Source organism: Eretmochelys imbricata, chromosome 6 (genome assembly GCF_965152235.1).
Source record: "Eretmochelys imbricata isolate rEreImb1 chromosome 6, rEreImb1.hap1, whole genome shotgun sequence".
Classification (NCBI taxonomy): Eukaryota; Metazoa; Chordata; order Testudines; family Cheloniidae; genus Eretmochelys; species Eretmochelys imbricata.
In genome coordinates, this window is record NC_135577.1 from 9,024,790 (window position 1) to 9,043,041 (window position 18,252).

At 49.5% G+C, this 18,252-nt stretch overlaps 1 protein-coding gene across 1 annotated transcript; it reads left to right on the forward strand.

Annotated features, from left to right (window-relative positions):
- Window positions 1–632: 632 nt before the first annotated feature.
- LOC144267042 (uncharacterized) lies at window positions 633–8,014 on the forward strand. The gene is made up of 6 exons (XM_077820690.1): window positions 633–911; window positions 2,241–2,312; window positions 2,768–2,842; window positions 3,485–3,838; window positions 5,139–5,486; window positions 7,116–8,014. Exons 1-6 carry the CDS (start codon window positions 644–646, stop codon window positions 7,370–7,372), a joined length of 1,374 nt encoding a protein of 457 aa, XP_077676816.1. The 5' UTR covers window positions 633–643; the 3' UTR covers window positions 7,373–8,014.
- The last annotated feature ends 10,238 nt before the right edge of the window (window positions 8,015–18,252 follow it).

An 18,252-nucleotide genomic window follows, 5' to 3' on the forward strand; every position in this document is an offset into this window, starting at 1 on the left:
CCCAGTAGGAATGTGGGGGCGGGGCTTCCTCCGCCCACATTGAGGAGTTAACCCTTCCCTGTCCAGTGCGGGGTGAGTTCACACCGTCACAGGTGACCGTACCTCCCGTTTTGGCCGGGATAGTCCCTTATTTAAGCCCTGTCCTGGCCGTCCCGACTGTTTTTTGGCCACAGTCGATCAGTTGGCAAGAGCAAATGGGACAAATGCCCACTTTTGTCAACAAAGTGGGGTGCAGAGGCATGTGGGGGGGGGAGTGGTGATGCCAGCCCCACGCGGGAGGGGGGTAGCTGGACACGGGGGGGGGGGCAGGCAGGGCTCAGGCAAGCAGCGACGCCAGCCCCATGCGGAGAGTGGGGTGTGCTCGGGAGAGCGGGGGGGCGGCTGGGGCGAGCGGCTCAGGCCAGTCAAGTATGGGGGGGGGCTCGGGCTAGCCCCACACGGGGTGTCCCATTTCCCCTCGGAGAGCCACTAGCCCAGCCCGGCCCGGCCCCCGCGGACAGCCCCGCCCTCGGTCCCTGTCTGGGAGTGACGAGCGGGAAATGCCCGCGGGGTGGGGCGAAGGGACCTGGGCCGGGAGGCCGATGTGGAAACCACTTCCCAGAAGGGCCGGGAGGCGGCGGGCAGGGCCGGCACCGGCACCAGCATGGAGGAGCTGCTGAAGCGGCTGCTGGGGCCCCTGGAGAAGAAGGGCCAGCGGGAGCTGCAGCGCTTCAGCAAGAGGGTGGAGAAGTGCCTGGTGAGGGAGGGGGAGAAGCTCATGGCCGAGAACACGCCGGAGGGAGGGGCGGAGCCGGCCGCGGAGGTTAACGACCGGAGGGACAGCGCCGAGCACGGCGGGCTGGAGGGGGCCGTGAAGGCGCTGATAGACCCGGACCGCATCAGAGACCTGGCAGGGGCACTCGGCACAGACGGTACAGAGAGATGGGGGAATCCCCACTGCTCCTCCCCACCCGGCCCCCTTATTTCTGGGCACAACTAAATCCCCCCCTCGCGGGGGTCTCTGGGAGCGGGAAACAACCCCCAATCTGCCTTTCTTTCCAGTCTTTTCCAGGCTGGGATTCCACCCCCGCTTTCACTTTCATTCTCTTCTCATACCAGCCCCCCTCCCCTCCTTCCCTGCCGCTCCCCTGCTCCGTTCCGGCCACATCCTGAGCTGGTGGGACCATTTACACCTGGGAAGAATCTGCTCCCCACCCCCACCTCATGTGTAAAAAGCAAGAGAGGGTTGTTGATCCATTGGCAAAAACCCCTGCAGCCCCCCCCCCCCCAAAAAAAACCACACACACAAATTGTTATTCCTTTAACATCAATTCGCCAAGCAAAACTAACTCAGCCCCTGGGACCTGCAGCACCCCCCCCAAACCAGCTGAGCGCTCACCAGCTCACACTGATTGTTCACTCGTTGGAGGCAGGGAGGCTCTTTTTGTTCTGGGTTTTGTACAATGCCTGGCGCAATGGGGGCTTGGTCTGTGGCTGGGCCTCCCCCGTGCAAACATGCCAACAGTCATGAATGTATTGCGAGAGATGTAATTTCTAGGTAAAATTAAGCCTCGCTCATGATCTCGCGGTAGAATTCTGTTTTCAGCCCCAAGTGGCTGGGCTCCCGTTCTCAGCCCCGCAAGGAGGGACTCCTGGAGAGCCCTCTTCATGGGGCCGAGAGTGCTCTGTGGGGTGTTTTAGGTCAAGTAAGTGAGAGAATCTCTCCACCCAAACTGCAGGTTAACAAGTTGTTTGTTTTTAAATGGGAAATTTCCTTAGGTTTTTTTTTTATTAATCATGAATCATTCCATGTGCTCCATGACAGGTGTCCAACACAGGCCTTGCAGACTGCACCAGAATGAACCCTATTCCTTCCCAGTGGACTCCTTTCCACTGCCGTATCTGTCCTCCTTCCATCCCGTTCCCTGGACCAGACACCGCCCCCCTCTCCCCCGGCCCCATTTGTAGTAGGTCTGGGCAGCGTTCACTTGAAAGAAAATATGATAGTTAGAACAAGGTCAAGGAGCAAATCTAACTGAGGGTCAGAAGCATCTGCTTTAGCCCTCTGGACCCCTGTTTCTCTGCCATTATGGATCCTTCTCCCTTTGCCCCTGACTCTCCCCCACGCCGATATCTCACTCACACTCCTGTTCTGGCCTCGAAGAACTACGTTTGTCCTCTGTGTGTATGTGTGGAGAGGAGGTGAGCCGTGCTGTGAGCTGACCACAGGTCCGAGACTGATTTCCCCCTTTTTTCTCCAGTGCCCCCTGGATCTGCAGCCACTGCTGTGCAGAGCGAGCCCCTTCCTGCTGGTGCCACAGCCGGAGCAGCCGGTGAGTGGGGTGCAAATCAAGAGGTGCGTGAAAGGCTCTGAAAGGAGGATTCCTTCCCCCCAGCCTGGGACAGATCATTCCCTTTCCAAATCCCAGGCTTGGAGACATCTGGGGCAGCTTTGGCTCAGGGCTCTTCCCCAGCCCCCTAGATTTTTGTGGGGAACTATCACCCCTATTTCTTCCTGCCATGCACTGGTGGCAAACGGCAGAGTGCCCCACTCCTCATTTGTGCCCTTCGCTGGCTCCTGTAGAAAGAGGCAAGGTGAAGATTTTTTTCCTATCTAGTGAACTGAGATGTAATGTAAGTGCCTTCAGGCAGGGAGCTCTGTGTCTGGTAGCACCATGGCAAGTGTTGGGGGGATAAGGCTCCCCGTGAGTGGTCTCTGCCCTTTCCAACTCTGAGCCGCGACTCGCTCTGTAGCATTCACACTTCCTCTCTGTCTTATTTGCTCCAGAGTCCCCTCCCACTGTGATTCCTGACTCTGAGCAGCTGGAAATTCTCCCTTTGGACAATGCAGAGGGACACACAGGTCAGTAGCTCCCTTGTTGCAGTGCTTACATTCTCCTGGAGTCCTCCAGGCTCATTCCCCCATCCCATTCGGGGCTCAGTGCTTCAGGGCTTGGGCTTTCAGTTCCACAGGAGGTGCCTGGGCTTGTGTCCTGGGCTTCAGCCGTGGGGCCCCAGGGACCCCCTGAAACCAGCTTGAGGCCCCCCAGAGAGCCGGGATCCCAGATTGAGAGCCAACAGCATCAGGCTGGAGTCAAGGGAAAATATTTACTGGAGCTCCCCTCCGGACAGCTGAATTTAAGCCCTGCCTTTGTGGATTCAGCAGGTAGTGTGGTGTGGGGCTGAGCAGAGAGGGCTGGGTCCCCTTCTCCGCCCAACAGAGATCCATGTTGGAGTCCAGAGATGCCAAGCCCTCCTGGAATGTAATGATGGCACATAGGAACTGCCCTGATGGGCCCATCTACCCTGGTATCCTGCCTCCTCTATGCCACTCTGGATCAAATCATTGGGCCAGTCTAAACTGTATCTTGCCCCTTCCCTACAACCCCAAATCAGATCAATGGGCCCAACTCCAATAGTGGCCATTAGCAGATGCTACAGATGGAAGCCCCACTCTGGGGCAAGATTTCTCCTTCCCTCTCTCTCTATCCATTTGACTTCTCAGTTGTCCTGCGGCGCCCGGAGGTGTCAGAAATATTCCAGTCTCAGCCACTGGTGGAGGGCAGCCACGTGGCCTTCAGCTGCTTCATCGCAGGGTACTTCCCCCAGGAGCTAACTGTGACCTGGCTCAGGAGGGAGAGTGGAGAGAGTGTGGCCACGCCCATCAAGGACTCCGCTGATTATGCCATCATCCCCAAGGAGACCTGTGCCAAAGACAGGGAGACCTACCAGCAGATGGTGACGCTCTCCTTCACCCCATCGGTGCAGAGAGACCAAGGGGCAGAGTTCATCTGCCAGGTGGGACATGTGACCCTGCAGACCCCCATTGAGAGGAGCACTGGGACGCTGGAGGTCAAAGGTCAGTCTGAGTTTAAAGGTGGAGAGCGATTGCCCATGGGTTGTTTGGGGTTTCCTTTCTCCTATTGTGTGTATCTGTCTCCAGCCCTAGATCCTAGTACGCTGGTCTGTCTTCCCAGGCCCTAGCCAGCCAGCCAGCCAAAACCTGAAATATTTCAATTTGGGTATAACTTATGGGAGTTGCAGTTCACTTGCCTCATCCCCATTCTCCTAGACCCCAGCTTGCTGGTCTGGATCATATGTCAGGCGCCAGTCACTGTAGCGCTTAGTAGCTTTAGTACCTGACCCTGGAAATAAATAAGTCGTTCATCGTTGAGCTCCTATTGCTGGCAGCTGGGAGCAATCCCAGTCCCTTCACTGAGGCTTCTCCCAGCAGCAAGCGCTGCGCCAGGTGAGACCCCAGTGAGGTTTTGCAGGATGAGGCCCCGTATCTGTGGTTTCCTCCCACTCTAGCCCTGAACTGGGATCGGCTCTTTGGGAACACCCCCCACCCACCCCTGTCACTTTCTCCAGATTCACCTGCCACAGAACCCTGACTCCATGCAGCTTGATGATGCAGAGGGTCACACAGGTCCCTTGGTGGATTCAGCAGACACCCATGTGGAGCTGAGCAGAGAGGGCTGGTTTCCCTTCCCCTCCCCAACAGAGATCCATAATGGGGTCCAGAGAGCCCTCAAGCTCTCCTGGAATAAAATGAAGGGACATAGGAACTGCTGCTCCAGATCCAACCAATGGGCCCATCTAGCCTGGTATCTCGGCTTCTTCCTGCTGCCCTGAATCAGACCCATGGGTCCATCTAGCTCAGTATCCCACCTCTCCCTGCTGCCCTGGATCAGACCCATGGGTCCATGCTCTTTGGGGCAGGGCTCATCTTCTTGTTCTGTGAGTGTACATTGCCTAGAGCAAAGGGTCTTGGTCCATGAGTGGCGTTCATGAGCAAAGTAATTCACAATAATCTCAGGTCCTGACTTTTCCTGGGACCTTCTAAAGTTCTGTGTAGCTGGGGTGAGTCCAGAAGTCCAGACCAGGAAAAATATTGGGAAGCAAGGACCTGAAATTTTTAATTTTAAGAATACAGGCAGGGTTGGGGTCCCCCAAAGAAACGCGATGGCCGGCTTTAGCCAGGGTGCCGGGAAAGTAACAGCACAAACGTGTGTTTTTGCTGAGCCTTTCACCTCTGTACCTGACGAGAAATCCAATACGAGCAGAAAGGACTATTACTCTAACCTCCCCCTGGTGATATAGCTTCCGTAAAGTCCTCTCCTGGGTCTCTAACTCTGTTTCCTGGGGTCTCTGAACAGGTGTCGCTACCCCCAACGCCAAGGAAGTTGCCCCCGACACCAGGGAAGTTACTCCTGTTTCCAAGGAAGTTACTCCTGTTTTCAAAGAAGTTGCCTCCGACTCCAAGGAAGTTACTCCTGTTTCCAAGGAAGTTGCCCCCGACACCAGGGGAGTTACTCCTGTTTCCAAGGAAGTTACTCCTGTTTTCAAAGAAGTTGCCCCCGACTCCAAGGAAGTTACTCCTGTTTCTAAGGAAGTTGCCCCCGACACCAGGGGAGTTACTCCTTTTTCCAAAGAAGTTACCCCTGACTCCAGGGAATTTAAGTCCATTTCCAGGGAAGACAGAGAAAACGCAGCTGGTGGAAAAGGTGAGTGGCAAGGTTAGCTGGGCAAGGTCTTTATATTACATTGAAGAGAGCTGAATGGAGGGTGGGGCGCAAGGTAGATGGGCCCAGGAGTGCGTGTCCAGCTCCGGGTTAGGCTGCAGCTTGGGGTCAAAGGCCAAATCAGGGTGAAGCCAGGTTCCACAGTGCCAGAGTTTTGCCAGTGGCTCTCCCTTGATTTTCTACCTGCATCTTGGGCCAGATCTAAACCCAGTGATGAAAACAGGCCCCTCCCAGGTTTGGATCTGACTCAAATCTTGGCTGTGGATTTGAACCCAAAGGGGCTGAGGCTTAAGGTTCCTTTTGGACCCAACTTTTAGAAACACCATTGTTGTGAGCCAAAACTGAACCTTTGGACCCCAAGATAGCGGCATCTCAAATCCCATATCACCTTGGTTTGGAATGGAGTGGAGAGGGGCTGATGTGGATGTGAAGGAGGCCGAAGGGGATAAAGACCTGGAGAAAGCTTTTGTGGACAGAGGAAAGGGCAGATCTCAGAGACACTGAGGAGGAAGACAAGGCAAGATTTGGCACTGCCTGGATATGAGGGTGTTGAGAGAAGGAGTGAGTCAAAGATGCAGTCAGGTCACAGGCTGGAGTGGCAAGGAGGATGGTGGTGCTGTCAATAGAGGCAGAGAACAGAGGGCCTCGCAGGGGAGATCTGGTTGGCCAATGTGAGCTGACAGCGAGGTATCCAGGAGGAGGCTTCAGAGAGACAGGACTGAGAGCAGCGAATGGGTTGGAGTGGGAACAAGAGCAGAGATTTGAGAGTCATAGGCATGAAGATAGCAGCCAAAGCCATGTGTACAGTTCAGAGCAGGGAGAAAAGGAGGGCACAAAGGAGGGATCCTCTCAGTGAGAAGTGGGAGCGGTGGGGAGGAGATCCACCGGATGAGTCACTGGAGCGACCAGAGTGGTAGGAGGACAGTTGGCAGAGGAGGGAGTCTTGAAGCCTAAGGCAGGACAAAGTACCAAGCAGGAGGGGTATGATGGTTGGTGTCTGAAGCAGTGGAGAAATCAAGGATGAGAATGGGGTTAAAGCACTGAGGCTGGGCCCAGAAGAGGGCCTTGGTGATGGTGGAAGCCAGATCAGAGGGGTGGAACCGAGGTGGAGCTGGAGAGGTGGTTGTTGGTGGCACACTGAATGAAGTTGGAGGTGAAGGGGAGACAGGGCTTAGCAGGAGGGGTTGGGGATTGGTTTTGGATGACAGGACAAACCAGATTAATTATGCATGGGAGGGAGGTTATGGAGTAGAGAAAATCTGCCTGGTCACAGAGCAGTGAAGCCACAGATGAGTACAGAGGGCCCTGTGGGTGGTCAATAGCGAGCGACTGAGCGCCGAGCCAGTCAAGATGGGTAGGTGATTGTGTGGATAATTAAATAGATCGTATGGATAACGGAATAGCGAGTAGACTGTGTGGATAATGAAGCAGCTAATAGGCTATGTGGATTATTATATAGACCATCTGGAGTAGCTAATAGACCATACACATAATCAAATAGAATGCATGGATAACAGAGTAGCTAATACACTGGGTCGATAATCAGAGTGCAGCAGAGAGCATGAGGCAGACCATTTCTTTACTCTCTTGTGTTCCTCTTTCTCCCCTCAGAGACACACTTTGTTGACCGGCACCGAGAACAGCTCATCCAGCGAGTAACTCTGGTCGAGGGTGTCCTGGATAAGCTGCTGGGTAACGTGTTGGACTCTGAGCAATACATGACCATTACAGCTGAGAAAACCAACCCAATGAAAATGCGGAAACTGTATGAATTCATGCTGAGCTGGAACAGGTATTGCAAGGACCAGCTCTACTGGGCACTGAAGGACAAGTGCAAGTTTCTTGTTGCAGATCTGGAAGGGGAATGAAGGCAATGAACACCCTTCCCCCCCTACACACACATACTGCCTTTCCCTTTGCTTCCTGTGTGTGTTCCAGGGAGGGAAACCCATTTCTGGCTGTTCCCCATGTTTCCAAAGATGTCACAACTGATTAAGACAAGGGCTGCATGAAAACTTTCCCTTGAAATGATTTTTCAATGGAAAATCAGGTTTTTAACAAGATAAAATATCTGTTTTATGAGAAAAAAAATTTATTGTTGAAAAACCAAACACCCGAACCAAAAATATTTCAGCCAAAACCTGAAATATTTCAATTTGGGTATAACTTATGGGAGGTGGAGTTCACTTGCCTCATCCCCATTCTCATCTATGGACCAGGGCCCTCAGCTGGACTACATTTCCCATGATGCACCATGGCCAAGGATTCCCATGATGCAACTGCCTCCTCACCAAAAGGAGAGACCATGGTGCATGCTGGAGCCCAGACTACAGTGGAGAATGGGGTCACGGGGCACCCAAATTTCAACTCCCATTTGGAACTGCGGCAGCATTCCCAAATCAACATATTTTGGTTTTAGTTTATGTGTTTGTGTTTTTTTGTTTGTTTTTGCTGAAAAGTTGAACTTTTCAGTGAAAAATCTGGACACGAATGAAATCTATTGATCTGTTTTTGTTTGGGGGTTTTGTTTTGTTTTAAAACGTCAGTGGAAAAATCTTTCATTTGCCATCAGCAGAGCCCCAAACCAAACTGCAGCTCCCTCTCCGTGCCTTGCTCTCCCAGCCACTTCAGCCCCTGGCTGCTGCATTCTGTTGGCAGCTGAGTGTGAAGGGCTGGAGGCTGAACTGAACAGCTGCTGGGCTGCGCTGGTGAGGACCGCAAATCTGGGGGGGCGTCTCCATTTTATCCTAGTCCCTGGGAAGATAAAGCCCTGAATCCCCACAGCTACATTCTGTCCCACCGCATCCCTCCCTTTGGACACAAAAAGTCCAGAGATGCCCTCCTAGAGTTTAAAGCCAGAAGGGACCATTAGATCATCCAGTCTGACCCCCTGTGTAGCCCTGGCCCTTACATTTCACCCAGTTACCCCTGCACTGTGCCCAATAACCTGCATTTGACTAAAGCCTCTTCCACAATGGCAGTCAGTCAGGATTTGAAGACACCAAGAAATGGAGGATTCACCACTTCCTTTGGGCGTTTGTTCCACCCTGAGTGAGAAAAATTGGTGCCTGATTTCTAGTGTGAACTTGTCTGGCTTCAGCTCCCCAGTCCCGGGTTCTTGTTCTGTTTTTCTCCAGTAGATTGCAGAGCCTCGTACACTGCAGTGCCCTTCCCCCACTCTCTCACTTGCATTACAGACCCATTCGTCCTTTGTATCAGGGCTTCGGGCAAGGCAGTTCCACCGCTGCCAGGACGAGGCTTTGCTCTGCTTCTCCCCAGACACACACACGTCCCCCAAGCCAGAACCTGGCTGCTACCCTGGGCCTTTGCTGTCCATCTAAGTCCACCAGCATCAACCCCTCAGGGCACTGTCGGGAGAGGGGGCTGCCTCTCACCAGCCTGCTGAAAGGGGAAATCACTGTAATTCTCACATTAACCCAATAGGGGCTGGTTATTGTTATTATTTTAACATAGAGCAACTTTTGTACCTTTGTATTTAAATTAAAAAGAAGGTGGTACCTGTCTGAGAGTAGGGCAATCGCTCATTAGTGCCAGCCATGGTGGCAAGGAGGATTTTGTGGTTGGGGGTGGAGGCGGATGCGAGGGAGAAAACAGCAGCTGCTGGGTGGGAGGGAGAGGGCACTTGGACTGTGATGCGCGGGGCGGAACCCTGAGCCAAACTTTCCCAGCCCCAGCTGTGTGGGAAGGGGATGTGGGTGGGGCAGAGTCAGGACTGGGTATTCCCTGTGTAAAAAACAAAACCGACCCAAATAGGGCAAAGGCTGATGCCCTTCGGGGTGTCATCAGTGCAGCTGGGAGTGTGCCTGGATCCATGGCCTTGTGCTAGCAGGCAGGAGCAGCGGAAGCTCTTAAAAGTGGGGGGGGGCATGGGCACCTGAACCCCCTGTAGCACCCCGACACCCAGAGGCTCTGCCCTGCCCCTTCCCCTAAGACCCCACCCCACACTTGCTCCTCTCCATCCCCTCCCCCCATTGCTCGGCCAGTAAAAGTGGGTGGGCCATGATCTCCTGGCCCCCCCCGTTCCAGCACCCCTGTTAGGAGGGCTCGTGGTAGCCTGCTAAAACTGGCTGTGTAGCCACTGCAGCTTGCCCTGGTTTTCAGGCTGGTGTGGGGGGAGGCGGGAGGAGGGGTGTCGGCTTGGGAGCCTGAGCTCCAGCCTGAGCAGCAACATCCAAGCAATGTGTCTACACAGGTATTTTGTAGCCTGCTGCCGTGAGCACTCTAGCATGAGTCTGTGGAGCTGGGTAGGAAGTCTCGCTCCCAGATGTAGTGTAAACGTACCCTCAGACCCCAACGTGTGACAGGCTCAGACAAGGGCGTGTGTCTCTCTCCAAGGATTAGGGGACACTTGGGGGCTGGTCTCATCCGCTCTAGAGGCCTGAGGGGCAGGAGTCCAGGAGGAGAGCCTACCATGTTAGACACCGAGCTTGGGAAGGGAAAGGGAGTGAAATCCAGGCTGTGGGGGAAGGGATCCAGCCCTGTGCTTTACTTCCCTCCCTCTAACCCCCCCCTGTGGTGTACCTGTTAATCCGCCCCGGAGGATGGGGTTAGACCCCTGCCAACTATGGTGATCTCCCTTATACCTGTTGCTCACTGTGTAGCATGCTCACTTGGGATGTGGGAGATGCCAGTTCAGTTCCCCACTCGGCCTGATGTAGAGCCCTTGGGTCTCCCACCTCTCAGGAGCATGCCCTGGCCGCTGGCTACGGGATAGTCTGGCGTATGGCTCCCTCAGTCTCTCCTGCTGAAGCTTCTTCTTGCAGTATAACGAAATAACTAGTCATGGGCCCAAAGACTGGAACTTGGGGCTGGCATAGCCCAAGTAAGTGCCCTGCCAGGCTACAGAGTCATTTGTTCTCTGGCTGGCACAGAGACTACTCAGGTATTTTATACAAAGTGGAACAGCTTCTGCAGAAGATCTTGAGAAGGAGCCAGTCTAGGACGGCCCCTAATCCAGGGCTCAGGGCACTCACTGGTACTATAAGAGCCCCCGGTTCAAGTCCCTGCTCTAGTGGCTGTTTAACTGTGTATCCCGAGTGGAACTGCTCCAACAGGAGAGACCGTGCAAACGCTGTCCCAGAATACCCCCCTAGGCCAGGGGTTAGGACGCTCTTCTGCACAGTGCAAAACCCAAGTTCAAGTCCTTTCTCCGCTCAAGCGGAGCAGGGAATTGAACCAGGGTCTCCCACATCACATGTGAATATGCTAACCACGAGAATACAGCAGTAAGAGCTTACTTCCCCCCCACACTCGTTTCATATGCCTTTCATTTCCATTGCTTTCATGTTAAAAAGTGCCCTAAAATGACCCCTTCCCCCAAACGTCATTTTGTTTACAGCTTGTTCAGTTTGGCTGCACTCGGCTCTGGTGATGAGTTGGTCTGAGAGCTGTCAGCAAGGGATGCTGGAAGCTCCCACCCACTGACCAAATGAAAGAGGGAGAGAGATGGGGTTGGGGGGAGGAGAAAAGGGGGGGGGTGAGGGGAGCTAGAGCGAATGGAAGTGGGAGGCAGAGCCCTGCAGCGGGACTGGAATCCTGCAGCCATAATAGCTGCTGGTGTCCCAGCACAGGGGCTTGAGCACCGGCTTAGGCCACAAGAGACCCAGGTTCACTTGCCTGCTCCGCTATGGACTTCCTGTGTGACCTTGGCCAAATCACTTAGCCTATCTCTGCCTCAGTTGCTATAGGCACGATGGGGATAATGGCACTGGGCTGTGAGGATAAATACACTAAACATTGAGTGGGCAGTGCTTTGAGATCTCCTGATGAAAAGTGCTGTATGAAACAGGCATGAGTATCATGAAGCAACCTGACTTGGGATGCAGAGGCTGGAGGAACGGGGGGAACACCGGGGAGAGAGTTGCAGGAGCCAGAGGGTGGGGGGGATGATAGTGCGGGGGGGGGGTTGGGGACACAGGAACTGCTGGGGGTCAGCAGAGGGGGAGGGAAGAGGAACTGGGGGAGGGTTAGGTTCTAGGAGGGTGTATAGGCACCAATGTGGGGCAGGATAGTGTTGTACCAATAAAATAAAAACCAGCAGGATCTTATTAAAGGGAAAAAGGCAAAATACCACATTTATTGTGAATACAGAAAGAATCCTAGTAAGCAGTTAGTTATAGTTATAACATTCCATTCAATCTCATATTTATTCACACATTCATTCATACACACACACACACACACAGGTTCTGCAAGGTTGTTATCATAGTTACCAGCCTTAGAGTTGCTCATGCCAAGCCACTGGCAAGGTGGCCTGGACATGAGGAGGGAGCAGGGCCTTGTCAGATGCTCATCTGATGCTCCTGGAAGTTGGTTTGCAGAATCAGACCCCCCAAAGTTCTCATTTTTTAGAGTCTATTTTTATAGGAATTTCTTCCTATGCCAGTCTATGGGAATTGCTGCTTCATGCTGTTGCTGAATCAATCAGCAGATAGCACATTCCTGACGGCTCCAAGATGTTATCTTGTTCTTTGGTTCTCCCATTCTTGAGGCTGTTGGGTGGATTCCAGTCTGCCCTCCGGGGGGGTCCTCTGGTTATTTCCACTTGACGCCTTCTTCAGCCGATGGACACTGGATTCTTAGGCTGGTACCTCCCTGATCATTCAGTTATTATCCACACCAAGCATCCATCCACATACATCCTCTATCTCTATTTTAATCACAATTGTTAATACAACAAAAGGGCGGGGAGTCTCTGGGTGCTGTTTCTGTTGTTAGAGTATTGCTTTGAGTCTCTCTCTCTGTGAATTGCTTTGAGAATAGACTCTGTCTTAGAATGTACTAACACAATTAGCAGCTTGCAAGTTTCACACATAGAGGGAGAGAAACAGTACCAAAAACCAAGAGACCTCTTAATTAGTAATACCCTGGAATTTAAACTCTGGGGAATCAAACTCATTTGTGATTTTAATACAGAACTTCTTTAATATGATCCAACATAATCCCCCTTTTGACACTAAGATTTATAATCGTCAGTGTCACTTTCTATGTAGCCTATTCAAGAGAAGGTACTGTGAGGCAATTTGAGTTTGTGATTCCAATTCATGCCACATACATGATCCTTGTGATTTATCTTTACTACAAGGTTCTGGGGCAACAGCCAAGGTGAGGCACACCCACTTTTGAGGAGTCCATTCGGTACAACCTCTAGTGTCCAATAGCTTCCCTCCCTCCCCAGCCCACTGGCTCAAGGTCCAGGGTAGCCAAAAGGATCCCATGTGTAATATGGGGAGTGGGTTAACCTTCAATACGTTTGCCTCCAGGGACTGTTGGTGTGCAATTTTGACAACAATTTCTCCCATTAACAAGTCTGGTTTACAATACTGGAAACATATTGCATCCATTCATATTGATAAGTGTCAAACAATGATCTCTTTCTTTTTTAACAAATGCATCAAACCCTTAATATTTCCCAATATGACCCAGAACATTTTGTGTTCCAAAGTAGCTAGTGCAAGTATCTGCATTTCAGTGCATCCCATAGCTATGGCTGTGTAGTTTCCTATTTCTAATATATATTTTTTTCTTATGGATAAGCCATGTGGTAGTATTAAGCCATTACTAAAGATTCCATCGGCCTTTTAGGTTACCCAGACCAATTTGGACCAAGTCTACATTGGCATGTACTTGTTTTTGTATCAGGCTGTCCTGTAGCTGGGACAGAAAGCTTAATTTATTTTTAAGTTCCTGCAGGTCTTCAGTATTTTTTTTTTTAAACACACAACAGTGCTAGCAACAAGACAAAACACAAGACAAAACATAGAACACAGAACACAATTTCTATTGTGACAGTAGATTCATGGTATTGGGTTGCTTTTCAGCTGGCAGCTTTTCCTGATTTTCTGAAAGACAAAAAGAACATGTTTCTACCCCTTTTGGGGTGGCAGATTATTGCTTAAAATATTTCTTTTACAAATACCCTTGCTGATTGCAGGCAAAACAGAGAAATTGCCCCCATATTTTCCTGTTTTTATTCTATAGGCAGGCCAGGTTTCAATGGCTTTTATCTTTTAAGGGTTATGGGGAAATTATCCCACTGTTTAGTCATTAAATCCCTGAGTTTTCCTTCTTATACAGCAGACCAAGTTTATAATGTTTTTCCTGCTGTGTTAAGCTTTAAGTTTTATTTACAGGTAATAACTGAGAAGCATCATTACCATACGACCTTGAAGGATTTTTCCAAAAATCATACACACTATACGTTGTTACAGGGATACTTATTATCATTACATTTATTAAAATTATCTTGTTATCCCATGCCTTTTATTTAGACAATTTGTTTGCTGACCAGGTGTGTCCTTTATCTGCAGCTCCTTTGTACTGCTAGTTCTTTCCTTCCTTTATCATTTAGGTCATTTGCATTTTCACAGACGCTTCCTGCTTTTGGATTTAAAGCCATCAGCAGCTCAGAGAGTCTATCTTAAAAGGGACACAATCAACTTTCACCAGAGTTTTGATTACTTTTAAATTCTGCTTCCAAAACACACAGCAATCTGAAAAAGAAAACCCAACCTATTGTGGCTCCCTTTGGAGCCCTAATAGCATTTTAATTAAGTAGCATGGTATGTTTGCATTTCTTTTGCCCCTTCTACAATATACCCTGCACATGTTCTGGGGCAAATGCACATTCCTTCCATAGTTTAACTTATATAACATTATCCAGATCCGTTTTTACATAAGGTGTCACTATTTCTTTTTTTGCTTACAGAGTTTTCATGTACCTTTATCAAAGTGACAGTCTGATTACTCAGAGCCATTTTAAGACTCAGTGTTTCTAACATTGCTTCTTTTTGTTTTGTGCACCTCACCCCTGCTGTTGCTTCAGAGAGGCACTGTCTTTTTTTTAATTTTTTTATTTTTTACTTCAACTCTCATCTGCTATTTTGTTACAAAAACAAACAAACAAAAAACAAACAAAAAGAATCCAAAAAAAATTTTTTTTTTATATTCTCCTGATTTTGACTGCCCTGCTGCAGCCACAACTTAAAAACATTTTAAATTTTGTAAAGCATTGAGTTACCTTTTAAGGGTTAAATGCCAAATCCCAAAGCCAAACAACACTAATTACCTGTGTCTAGCAAAAAGGTCTGTCAGTTTTGCAACTTTGAATTAAAGAGTCAAATGGATTTTTAGTGGCATTATTTAAAACAAAAACAAAACTAACTGGTCCTTAGAACTTTACATATTTACACACACACAGACAGATACATACACGTTTAACTGCTTAATTCCCTCCAGCCTCTGCAGAGTTAACTTTTTCACTCTTTTTGTATTCCTGGAGTGCCTTTTTCACTATTTTCAGCTGGCTTTGGGTATTTGTAACCAGCACCTTCCAATTGTCTGCTCCCTTTTCCGTTTGTGCCTTTTCCTCTTTACATGAGGACAAGTGGAGGGAAGAATCCTTACATGCCTCCCACAACAACCAAATTGCTGCTGCATCTCTTTTGGCAGCACTAGAAGGTTTGTATATGAGGATATACTGAGCCAATCTATCCTCTAGGTCCGAAATAGTGCAGACGTCAGCTAGGGCTTGTTTAGTCCAAGGACTGTGCCCAAATTTTTGAAGGATTTGTTTAAAAGGTGTAATTTCTTTAACAAAAGCTGAGATTGGAGTTCCTTCTGACTCCATTCTTCCCTCTGGTACTGGCTTACCCTGTTTTCTTTTAAACATCTTAACATGGATATTTCAATCTCTTTGTCACTGCTGGTATTACTTAGCAAGTGACACAGCCTAGATTCTGAAATCATAGCTTAATGTATGCGTTTTTCCCCTGCTACCTTCCCGGAGGCCAGCAGGTCCCCTGCTACCTTCTCGGAGGCCAGCAGGTCCAGTTAACCTATTTCTCCCTGCTACCTTCTCGGAGGCCAGCAGGTCCAGTTAACCTATTTCTCCCTGCTACCTTCTCGGAGGCCAGCAGGTCCGGTTAACCTGTTCTTTCCTGCTACCTTCTCGGAGGCCAGCAGGTCCCCTGCTACCTTCTCGGAGGCCAGCAGGTCCCCTGCTACCTTCCCGGAGGCCAGCAGGTCCAGTTAACCTATTTCTCCCTGCTACCTTCTCGGAGGCCAGCAGGTCCGGTTAACCTGTTCTTCCCTGCTACCTTCTCGGAGGCCAGCAGGTCCCCTGCTACCTTCCCGGAGGCCAGCAGGTCTAGTTTAATCTGTTTTCCCTGCTACCTTCTCGGAGGCCAGCAGGTCTGGTTTAATCTGTTTTTCCTGCTACCTTCTCGGAGGCCAGCAGGTCCCCTGCTACCTTCTCGGAGGCCAGCAGGTCCCCTGCTACCTTCTCGGAGGCCAGCAGGTCCCCTGCTACCTTCTCGGAGGCCAGCAGGTCTGGTTTAATCTGTTTTTCCTGCTACCTTCTCGGAGGCCAGCAGGTCTGGTTTAACCTAATAGAAATGCCTAGCTCACTAGAGCTGGCGGTGTGCACACCAATATTTACAATAACTGAGGTTTTTTACCAATATTCCCCCTTTTGCATTTCTCCACCAAAATGTTGTACCAATAAAATAAAAACCAGCAGGATCTTATTAAAGGGAAAAAGGCAAAATACCACATTTATTGTGAATACAGAAAGAATCCTAGTAAGCAGTTAGTTATAGTTATAACATTCCATTCAATCTCATATTTATTCACACATTCATTCATATACACACACACACACACACAGGTTCTGCAAGGTTGTTATCATAGTTACCAGCCTTAGAGTTGCTCATGCCAAGCCACTGGCAAGGTGGCCTGGACATGAGGAGGGAGCAGGGCCTTGTCAGATGCTCATCTGATGCTCCTGGAAGTTGGTTTGCAGAATCAGACCCCCCAAAGTTCTCATTTTTTAGAGTCTATTTTTATAGGAATTTCTTCCTATGCCAGTCTATGGGAATTGCTGCTTCATGCTGTTGCTGAATCAATCAGCAGATAGCACATTCCTGACGGCTCCAAGATGTTATCTTGTTCTTTGGTTCTCCCATTCTTGAGGCTGTTGGGTGGATTCCAGTCTGCCCTCCGGGGGGGGTCCTCTGGTTATTTCCACTTGACGCCTTCTTCAGCCGATGGACACTGGATTCTTAGGCTGGCACCTCCCTGATCATTCAGTTATTATCCACACCAAGCATCCATCCACATACATCCTCTATCTCTATTTTAATCACAATTGTTAATACAACAAAAGGGCGGGGAGTCTCTGGGTGCTGTTTCTGTTGTTAGAGTATTGCTTTGAGTCTCTCTCTCTGTGAATTGCTTTGAGAATAGACTCTGTCTTAGAATGTACTAACACAATTAGCAGCTTGCAAGTTTCACACATAGAGGGAGAGAAACAGTACCAAAAACCAAGAGACCTCTTAATTAGTAATACCCTGGAATTTAAACTCTGGGGAATCAAACTCATTTGTGATTTTAATACAGAACTTCTTTAATATGATCCAACAATAGTAGCACAGTGGGAAGGGGGAAAGGATTATAGGAGTAACGATGGGGTGGGGTGGGGGGGCAGAGGGGTCTGTAACCACCTCACAAAGCTTTTCCCTTTCTTTATCAAAGCTCTGACGTACCCATAAAAGGTGATTGCACGTTTCTTCTGCCTTACAGGGCGCACAGAATCTGTCTTTGTGTCTCTTCATCTGAAAAAGATTTTTGTTTGAACCACAAAACAAAAGCACTTCCTGCGTGCATCCTGTCCAGCCCCAAAATATGTCGTAATCCTCAGCTCTAGGGCACAGTTGAGATAATCAGCTTCCTCTATTTCCATTAGAACAATTTTTTTGCCATTCCCCTTTTACATTTTTCTGCACCAGGCTTTTGAATCCCTACTTACTCAAGGGTATTTCTGTGTTAATCCTTCCATTTCTCACAGTGTTTTTAGCTGCTTTGTTGGCCATTTTGTTCCCTGTTATCCCAATAAGCACTGCGATCCAAGCTAATGCTGCCTGTATCCCCATCTGTCATAACTCTGTTGTTAGAATATAATTTTGTTGATTAAATCACTTCTACATATTGAGATTCCCTTTTATTATCCCCATAACGCCTGAGATTGAATCCAAAAATATGACTGCTGCTGCTGGGCGTACGTCCAAGATCCAGTTTAATGCTAGCATTATTGCTACTGGTTCAGCTGTCGTGACTGCTACATAATCAGAGATTCTTTTGGATGCACTAATTCCCAATTTTGGTATACAATACGCCATCCCTAATATTCCTGTTTTTTTTTCTTTTTTGGACCCACCTGTATATATGTAAGCAGGGTCTACTGAATTCTTCCCTGACAGCTACCTGGGACGGGGAGAGACTTCAAGAGCAAACTGTATTTACATGAACACACCTACTCTGCTTAGATATCCAGCAGATAGAGCAGTGTGTTCCCAAAGTGATCAACTTTGGCTGGTGTTGGGTTACAAATCACCTTAGTACCGAATACAGCATTAGTGAAATGCTGTTACCAGTGTTGGCATTATTGTGAATAAAGGGGTGCAGAACTGTACCTAATGTGTCCCAAGTAAGAGGGGTCACCCTCAGCTGAAAGGACCTTGTGAAGCCAGGGGCTCAAATGCCAGAGCCCTTTAGAAGTAAAAAGGGCGCGGATGGGTGTTCCAGCCAGGAGATGTGGCTCCTTCCCCAAGAGTCCTTCGTGTACTAGTTTAACTTCTTCCCCTCCACTCTTCAAAGAAAGGGCTAAATAGGGTTTATTAGGAGCCTCTTTGTTATTTTAAATGCTCAATCAGAGCTGAAATTAGTTGTG